The 10,395-nt window shown below is 39.2% G+C and overlaps 1 protein-coding gene across 1 annotated transcript; it reads right to left on the bottom strand.

Moving 5' to 3' along the window:
- Positions 1 to 1,952: 1,952 nt before the first annotated feature.
- il11b (interleukin 11b) lies at positions 1,953 to 6,908 on the bottom strand. Its single transcript, XM_062985471.1, has 4 exons — positions 6,816 to 6,908; positions 5,827 to 5,916; positions 4,170 to 4,325; positions 1,953 to 2,111 (listed from the first exon to the last, which is right to left on the bottom strand). Exons 1-4 carry the CDS (start codon positions 6,906 to 6,908, stop codon positions 1,953 to 1,955), a joined length of 498 nt encoding a protein of 165 aa, XP_062841541.1.
- Between the last annotated feature and the right edge of the window lie 3,487 nt (positions 6,909 to 10,395).

The following is a 10,395-nucleotide window of genomic DNA, read 5'->3' as shown; positions in this document are numbered from 1 at the left end:
ATTGTGATTTGTATGTGTGGTTTGGAAAGTAGTGACTTCTACACCGCAGGTAATTGTTTAGTGATGTGTGTTGATCTCTGCGCTCGCAGACATAAAATATGTATTAATTAATTTATTTATTTATTTATTTATTTTAGAAAGCTATTTTACACACGTGCATATAAATGCTTATTATATTTTTGTTGCTATGTTAAATATTTTAATATATTTATGTAAAAATATGAAGTCTATTTATTGCCATGCACTTTTATGGATCAGTTTTAAAGCCCACTGCTTTTTTCCTGCATTAATGTGAACTGTGTAGCACTGTACTGTGTGTCATGATGGGGTAATGTGCAATGATGGGATCTGAAATCTATTCTTGATGACCAAATCAGGATCTTTTTATGATCTTTTTACATCAATAAATCAGGGAGAAATGTTAGTCAGAGAGGGAAGTGGATTAAGACAGCAGTGAGGGAATTGGATTAAGCTAAAAGTTGCTGTTTGTTTTCCTGTATGCTTTGAGAGTTTATTTAATTATTTATTTATTTTGCTTGCAGTGTTTTCTAATGTCACCAACCGTTGCTAACACATTTTCATACTCATCCACATGTTACTGTACTCACTGTAATACTGTGTAATGCTATGAAAGTATTCTCATGTAAATACATCTTATTGGTCTGTTTTAATGTTTACCGACGGTTTTCTCACTCCTGCTGCTACATGCCAAAAATTTCAAGAAAGAAATAAAACGGAGTGGTAAATATATATTTCAGACTGGACATAAAACGTGGACATAAAACAAACTGCTGACACTTCTTAATGCTTATCATGTGTATCAGATTGTCTGGTGTGTAAATAAAAAAGTGAAATTGTTGTGAATGGGTGTAATGTTTTTTTGTTTGTTTGTTTTTTCAATTTTATTTATGCATTTTCTCTCATTTTCTCCCAATTTAGCGTATGTCTTCCACTGCTGGGGGATCCCTGATTGCAGTCGAGGTGGGTAAATGGCTGCTCACGCCTCCTCCGACCCGTGCGCAGCCCTTAGCGGAACCCTTTTTCACCTTTGCACTTTCTATGCGCCTCTCTATCTGCTAATCAGGGTCCTTAGACAGCTTTTGAAGTCCCCACCCACATAGTCCGAACTGTGCTGCAGGCAAGCTGATTCGCTAATGAACTCGCCTCGTACAGGTGAAAAAATGCAGTCGGTACTGCACACGTGTCGGAGGGGGCGTGTGTTGGTCTCGGCTCTCCTCTACCAGGGTGGAGATCAACATCAGTAGAGAGGAAGCGAAATACAATCAGGTAATTGGATATGACTAGATTGGGAGGAAAATTGGGGAAAATGCAAAAAATAAACTTAGTATTAAGAGGGTTGTAAACATTCTTTTGGCCAAATTGTGTAATTAAATTTACTGGACATAAAACAAAACATGTTGTTTATGTTTTTTTTATTAAAAATACAAAAGAGATTTTATTAAAATGTACAAAATTCATATAAAAAAAACAAATACAGAGGTTGAAAAAATTCCTACATTACCTATCTATACAGCCTTATGTTTTATATAAAACAGTACCTTCAAACATGTTCATGTTGTAGCCACATATCAAAAGTAGATCTTCATTTAAATAAAGTGCTTATTCAGCTGTTCCTCATATATATATATATATACGTATATAAATGTCATTTTGTACAAACAACTTCCTTCAATAAATAATGTTAAATATTAAATACATAAGTTAAAATACATACTAAAATAAATAGGAGCATTTGGTCCTCTATAAAATGAATCTGAGGTGAAAAATGCATTAGAAATGGGGTGTTGTGACAACATTTTGAGAGCAAAAATCAAAAGACCCAAAAGACTTGTCCTTTGGCAAGGTAGAAATAATTGGCTACACTTTGTTCTTCATAATATGGAATTGTCACAGTAAGATCAGGTAAGGTTGGGGTTTATTATCGGTGGATGCTATTGTCTTCGGTGTCTTAGGAACCGAAGGGCTCTGACATACCAGTCACAGAAATGTTGGAGCTTTTTGCGAATCACAGCAGATGTCTTGTACAGGTCCCATGCAGAAGTAGGAGAAGGCAGAGGAGGAAGAGTAGTTTGTGGAGTTGACTCGTTCGTCTAAAAGAAAAAAAAGGAAATTTACAGAAGTTGCACTTTTACTTCTCAAGCCTTGCAGGTTATGTTTCTTTTAAAAAAATAGCTATATAAAGTATTTTATGCTGCTAAAACACTTTATATAGATATGTAGCTTTTTTAAATAAAAGCTGAAAAAGGAACAAAACGTTTTATTTTATTTATTTACAGTATATACTGATTTACAAAATATTAATACCTTGTAATAGTAAGATTTTCATAGCAAACCTTGCAAACTTATTTTGTGATTTTAATTACTTCATGAGGTTTAGTAACACGCTACAAATTAAGGTCTATCAAACGTTTTATTTTATTTATTTACAGTATATACTGATTTACAAAATATTAATACCTTGTAATAGTAAGATTTTCATAGCAAACCTTGCAAACTTATTTTGTGATTTTAATTACTTCATGAGGTTTAGTAACACGCTACAAATTAAGGTCTATCAGTATGGCAGAGACTGCCCAGAACAATAGGGTCCAAATTACAGATAATCACTAATCTGAATAAGGATACAAGGCCATCTTAATATCACAGAGCACAGATTAGCCCAACATATAGAAATAAATAGAAATACAGTGGTACCTTAAACCAACGTCAGTTGTTGAGTTTAAAAGAGTTTTAAGGTATGTTTTCCATGGATGTATGGGAAACATGGTAATGTGTTCCATTGTCCCTTGGAACCGCATTTATTTTATATATATATATTACATAAACCTGAAATAACAGGTGCCCAGTGGATGGTAACTGTGAAAACTGCAATAGCCCTGAGACTGTAGAACATGTAATTCTTCACTGTCCTAAATATCATTGCTGCAGACACAGACTAATTCAGCAACTTGAAGAAAATAAGCTTAGGCTGAATGTACAGGACATCCTGCAAAAAGGGTCAGGGGAAACTGGTTTTAAGTTTCTTTTTTCTCTTTTGATGGATACAGGGTTAGTGAACAGAGTTTAAGTATATAGACTAAAGTTACACAAACTACTGGTTCCATACGCCAGTCCAGATGGTGGCGGTAATGCACCAAAAAGTTAGTTGCCAACCGCCATAAAAAGAAGGAGAATATTCTGGAAATATTCTGGAAACAAGATTGCCGCCAAGAAGAAAAACAAGTGGATTTTATCCCTAATGGAACAACACACAGATATAGATTTGGTCTTAATTTGAAGAACAGAAGCTCAGGTAGGAAGCTGTTATAATTTTATGCTGCTGTGTGGTTGCTCTGGGTTGCGGTGCTGCTGTTTACCGCGCGTTTCTATTTTGCAATGATAGCAAAGCATGATCAAATATTCAACTTTTTCGGGATTTTTTAAAGCTCATTCATTTGAAGTAAAACGGGCAGCATAAATGTGATGATGAGATTCTGTTGGTTTGTTTAGGGACGTTAAGTTACAAGGTATCACTGTACTGTATTATTAGTTTATACAAATATTAAACTAACTTTAGAAGGTACCAAACTAGAAAGCACTTGCTTTAATAGCTACTGTGAACCAACTTTCTCTTTAACTAAATTGCAGAAGTCAGTGTCTGCAACTGAAAGGTGATGCCTATAATAATTAATTAAAGGCATTTTCTCCAAAGAACATATAAAAAAACATATATTTGCTTGTAAAAAAAATAAAAATTTGTAACACTTAGTCATATAAATCTGGGAACTGGTAAAGTAGTTAGAATTAGTTAAAAACCATAGTCGATTCTTTTTAGCAAAACATGCACTGAAATGAAGCAAACATTTACAAGGTATAAAATTGCTGTACACAACTGCAACCACATGGTACTTGAAGCATTTTGTTAACAAACATGTTTGCTAGAGTGTTGGCAGGTGGGAAATATGGTATTTTAGGTGGTTGATAGGCTGTTACTGCATGTCTTTCCCACCACCACTGGACAGGTATTTGTTTAGGTTTCATTAAATTTTACATATTAAATCGTTACATTTGACCTTTAACAGACATTAACAAAAAATGATTATATATAATATTATAATCCCACAATAAAGATAAAAGGTTGCCAGGTTTTTCAGGACTTTAGGGCTTACCTGTTTCTGAACCAGAATGCTGACATACTGGATTTTCCTAATGAGTTCCTCGATATTTAATTCCAGACCTAACTCGTCCTGCCAATACACCAACCAGTCATAGTGCAGCTTGAAAGAGTGGAGGCCTGACGAGAGCTGCGATAGGGTGCTGTGCTCCTTTGAGAATAAATGTAAAAAAATTTTAGGAGACCCATTTTACCTTACGTTTTAGTAAAGATGGTTAAAGGATGTAAAAGAAAGATCATTACTGAGGCACAAATGGCAAAAGCTTTAGTCAGGAAGACTGTTTAACTGTATGGTGGATTAATAGCAACAGTTGTAAATCTGTCATTTGTAAATTCATGTATGTGACCTGTATTTATGAGGGATCTTAAAAGTGGAAGGTGTTTTAGCCCCAAGTACATACACACTAGGTTCTATGAGGGATCTTCAAAAAGTTTCTGCACTTTTATATTTTGGTTGGAAACGGTGAGGGTGGGAGGAGTAGTAATTGGTCGTGTCTGATAGACTGAGAGAGCTTATAGTCCGAATTTAGCGGCACCTAATTTCCTCCTTTTTGGATGCTCAAATAAGCTTTAAGGGGAAGAAGATTTCCATGTGATGATGCGCTCAACCAAAAAAATTTTTTGCTGATGGCATTAAAAAGTTGTGACGATGTAATCAGATTATGTAAGTGATTATGTAGAAAAGTCATGTATTGTACCCTCGTAATTAAACAGTACATAGATATTTAACAAAGATATTTAATGTTTAACCTAATCAGCTGTGTTGTTTTTGTAAACAAAGATATGAACAATCTGATAATGATGCCTGCAACACATTTTGGAATAATAGAAAAGTTTAGACAGGTGATTTAAAAAAAAGTAGCAACACTGAAAAGTGAAAGATTAAAAATTAGAAAAAAGTGATGCAATCAATCTTGAGTATAAAAATTGGTGTTTAGAAAGGGCCTAGTCTTTTACAAGCAAGGATAGTTCAAGTCTTGTGACCTTGCATAAAGATAAGGCAGCAAATGATCTAGCAGTTTAAGATCAGTTCAGGATGTGCAAGAATTGTAGTTATTTCACCCTCTAGAGTGGAAATCTAGAAGACTTTTGTTTGTAAGGAACATGGCTAATTCCCACATCATGTGACCCAGTAGCTGTCAAGGCATTTAAAACCAGCATACAATTGTGATATCAACCTGCAACACATATGGGGGCATTACACTTGGGCTTTACACTATGCCTTATACCTCGTTCTGCTTAACTTAGACCTGCTGTCCCCATTAGTAGACACTTTTGTCTACTAAAAAGTATTAGACAATAAATAATGTAAAAACTAGATAAAAGTGCATAAAAAAATCAAAGCTCTGGTCTTAATAGGTTAAAACTGTTATATGCAGAGCAGAAGCCAAATGTCAACAATGTCCAGGAATGGCATCAATTCTCTGGACTTGAGTTCTTTTAAAATGGATCAACATCCAGTAGAAACAAGTTGTGAGTCAAACATTTAGATTAAAGAAATAATGTTCATCATGTTTTTTGCAGTATGTTGAAGGCAAATTTGGAATGAACATATGTTGTATAAATACAAAACGTTTATCCAATTATAAAATGCAAAATACGTGGGGTACACTGGGCTATAGATTTAGGTTTGTAGACAGAATATATCTTACCTCCACTCTTTCTAGATCTTGTGGTCGATGATGTATAGTAGGCAGGGAGGTGAGATGATGCTCAATTGGAAGGTCAGTCTCAAAGTGGTTCTGAAAAAAAAAAAAAAAAATTGTCAGTAATAGAACTAAATTCTACCACCCCACCACAAGTTTTCCAAAGCGGTACTGTAAATTAGTGCATATTCCACTAAATGAAAGCTAAGTAACAATGATATTCCATTAAAATAATCTATCTGCGTTGGCACCCAGGTGGCACAGCAGGATATTCCACTAGAACACCAGCGCTGAGATTCTGAACACCCCGGTTTGAATCTCAGCTTTGCTACCAATGCTGGTATGAGTGGATCAGACACAGCAGCGCTGCTGGAATTTTAAATACTGTGTCCACTCACTGTCCACTCTATTAGACACTCCTACCAAGTTGGTCCACCTTGTAGATGTAAAGTCAGAGTCGATCGCTCATCTATTGCTGCTGTTTGAGTTGCTCATCTTCTAGAGCTTCATCAGTGGTCACAGGATGCTGCCCACGGGGCTGTTGGCTGGATATTTTTGGTTAGTGGACTATTCTCAGTCCAGCATTGACAGTGAGGTGTTTAAAAACTCCATTAGTGCTGCTGTGTCTGATCCAATCATACCAGCACAACACACACTAACACATCCACCACCCAAATAATACCTGCTCTGTAGTGGTCCTGTGGGGGTCCTGACCATTGAAGAACAGGGTAAAAGCAGGCTAAAAAAGTATGGACTACAGTCAGTACAAAGTGCTTCTATATGGTAAGTGGAGCTGATAAAATGGACAGTGAGTGTAGAAACAAATAGGTGGTCATAATGTTATGCCTGATCAGTGTGTGTGTATATATATATAATATCGGGATCCTTAGCAGCGGAGGACTAATTGGCTACGCTTTGGTATTTTTATGTTGTCTTGTGCATGACATTTGGTAATGTAATGAACTTGTGTCTGAATGAAGCCACTTAAAACTTACCCGAACTCTTTGCACCAGTTTGAGCAGCTGATGCATCTGTTGACACAGCCCGGTCAGACCATCTTTGTGTCTTGTAGAGGTGGGATAAGCCATGGATAAGAACGCATTTTCCACCAATATCAATAATAAGAGCAGGCAGGAGGGCGACTCAGGTCGTACTGTCAGCAAAAGAAGAGAAAAGGGGATTTTTTTATTTATTTCTTTTTGGAAAGTCCAACGTTGTGTCATTTTAACAGTTGCCTGTGAACTATGTTGACTCAGCACCTTTTGAAGTGCTACACTATGGATGACACCCTTTAGCAGCTGCTGCTCCACTCCCTCAAACACTAACGAAAAAGATTCTACTGATGCACATGGCATTGTGTCATCACTGAGGTATTCACAGAGATTCTCTTATCTAGACATCTGATCTGAGAGTGGCCTGGCTGCTTAGATGAAGGTGTAGAAATAAACAAAAAAAAAAAACATCTGAGCGTCAGACATGGCTATAAATGGTAAATCTTAAAGACGAAACATACAACTATTTATAAGTGTTTTGTAATGGCTGGAAATGCTGACCTTGCACTGGCCTGATTATAATAGATATGCCTATCTGAGGATAGGAAGTGAGTCAGTCAGTGCTTTGCTGTGCAAGTCAATCTTACTGTAACTGTCTAAACAGTTGCCAAGTCGATAAAGTCAGAAAATCTCAATAGAAGATCAAAACACCTACAGTTAAAATCCAAAGTTTACACTTATTATGGGCATTAGGAATTATTTATTTATTTATTAGGATTTTAAGGTCATGTTTTACACACTTTGGTTACATTCATGACAGGACAGGTTGTTAGTGGTTACACAAGATTCATCAGTTCACGATTTTAATGTCAAACAGTCATGGATGTTATCCTATTCAGGGTCACGCTGGGTGGGCTGGGTTGCCTGTCCATCACAAAACACACATACACACACACACACGGGCGGCACGGTGGCTTAGTGGGTAGCACTGTCGCCTCACAGCAAGAAGGTCCTGGGTCCTTTCTGTGTGGAGTTTGCCTGTTCTCTCAGTGTCCGCGTGGGTTTCCTCCGGGTGCTCCGGTTCCCTCCCACAGTCCAAAGACGTGCAAGCGAGGTTGATTGTAGATACCAAATTGTCCATGACTGACTGTGTTCGATATAACCTTGTGAACTGTCATGAATGTAACCACAGTGTGTAAAAAATGACGTTAAAATCCTAATAAACAAGCAAACATACACACATACATCTTCAGTTAACCTGACTGCATGTCTCTGGGCTGTCTCTAGTGCCGGTGTTGTGCCGAATTCCCACTCCCCGGCAGAATCCGACTCCCATTCGCCTGCCGAAATCATCCTCCCCTCATGATGTCAGCAATGCAGAGTCTGAATCACATCTTGTTTATTTTTCTAGCATGTCTTGGTATGTATGTTGTGTCCTGCAAAGCATTTTGCTCTACGTTCAACAGGTGGGATTTTATTGGGGGGAGAATGATTATAGCAGGCGTCATAATAACACTGCTGAAATCATACTCCCCAAATACCCCCCCACCCCCGTTGAATTTAGAGACATACAGGGGTTGGACAATGAAACTGAAACACCTGTCATTTTAGTGTGGGAGGTTTCATGGCTAAATTGGACCAGTCTGGAGGCCAATCTTCATTAATTGCACATTGCACCAGTGAGAGCAGAGTGTGAAGGTTCAATTAGCAGGGTAAGAGCACAGTTTTGCTCATAATATTGCAATGCACACAACATTATGGGTGACATATCAGAGTTCAAAAGAGGACAAATTGTTGGTGCACGTCTTGCTGGCGCATCTGTGACCAAGACAGCAAGTCTTTGTGATGTATCAAGAGCCACGTTATCCAGGGTAATGTCAGCATACCACCAAGAAGGACAAACCACGTCCAACAGGATTAACTGTGGACGCAAGAGGAAGCTGTCTGAAAGGGATGTTCGGGTGCTAACCCGGATTGTATCCAAAAAACATAAAACCACGGCTGCCCAAATCACGGCAGAATTAAATGTGCACCTCAACTCTCCTGTTTCCACCAGAACTGTCCGTCGGGAGCTCCACAGGGTCAATATACACGGCCGGGCTGCTATAGCCAAACCTTTGGTCACTCGTGCCAATGCCAAACGTCGGTTTCAATGGTGCAAGGAGCGCAAATCTTGGGCTGTGGACAATGTGAACCATGTATTGTTCTCTGATGAGTCCACCTTTACTGTTTTCCCCACATCCGGGAGAGTTACGTTGTGGAGAAGCCCCAAAGAAGCGTACCACCCAGACTGTTGCATGCTTCAGAGTGAAGCATGGGGGTGGATCAGTGATGGTTTGGGCTGCCATATCATGGCATTCCCTTGGCCCAATACTTGTGCTAGATGGGCGCGTCACTGCCAAGGACTACCGAACCATTCTGGAGGACCATGTGCATCCAATGGTTCAAACATTGTATACTGAAGGCAGTGCCGTGTATCAGGATGACAATGCACCAATACACACAGCAAGACTGGTGAAAGATTGGTTTGATGAACATGAAAGTGAAGTTGAACATCTCCCATGGCCTGCACAGTCACCAGATCTAAATATTATTGAGCCACTTTGGGGTGTTTTGGAGAAGCGAGTCAGGAAACGTTTTCCTCCACCAGCATCACGTAGTGACCTGGCCACTATCCTGCAAGAAGAATGGCTTAAAATCCCTCTGACCACTGTGCAGGACTTGTATATGTCATTTCCAAGACCAATTGACGCTGTATTGGCCGCAAAAGGAGGCCCTACACCATACTAATAAATTATTGTGGTCTAAAACCAGGTGTTTCAGTTTCATTGTCCAACCCTGTATGCTATAGTGTAATCCTCAAACGAAGATAAGCCACCAGAATTAATTAATTACTTGCACCCTAGAGTTGAGAGAGGCAGCTTCAAAATACTCCTTCTGATTAAACATTACTACAATTGTTGTTAGTACCATGTTTAATTATAGCCAACTTTTTTTATGAAGTACAGTGTACCCTCATTTCCAGATTGGGCGGCACGCTGGCTAAGTGGGTAGCACTGTCGCCTCACAGCAAGAAGGTCCTGGGTTCAATCCCCGGGTGGGGCGGTCCGGGTCCTGTTCTGTGTGGAATTTGCATGTTCTCCCCGTGTCTGCGTGGGTTTTCTCCCGGTGCTCCGGTTTTCTCCCACATTCCAAAGACATGCAAGTGAGGTGAACTGGAGACACTAAATTGTCCATGACTGACTGTGTTTGATATAACAGACATCCAAAGTTGCAAAAATTCATTTCAGGGAGGTACCCCCTGGACCCGGACACCGAAACCCCCCCCCCCCGGATATGGGTGATAACCAGCCCCGGTTCTGGACTGCTTTGCTTGGGGGGGCAAAGACACAATTTGGGGGGGCAATGCCCCCCTCAGCCCCCCCTAGCCCCGGTTCTGGACTGCTTTGCTTGGGGGGGCAAAGACACAATTTGGGGGGGCAATGCCCCCCTCAGCCCCCCCCTAGCGCCGGCCCTGGTGATAACAGAACTTTTAGGAGCTGCTAACTGAGCTACTAAGCTAACTGTTTGCGTCACAAACACA

Source organism: Trichomycterus rosablanca, chromosome 2 (genome assembly GCF_030014385.1).
Source record: "Trichomycterus rosablanca isolate fTriRos1 chromosome 2, fTriRos1.hap1, whole genome shotgun sequence".
In the NCBI taxonomy this organism is placed as follows: domain Eukaryota; kingdom Metazoa; phylum Chordata; class Actinopteri; order Siluriformes; family Trichomycteridae; genus Trichomycterus; species Trichomycterus rosablanca.
The sequence above is the reverse complement of the archived record's forward strand: the minus strand, read 5'-3'. Positions and strand labels throughout refer to the sequence as shown.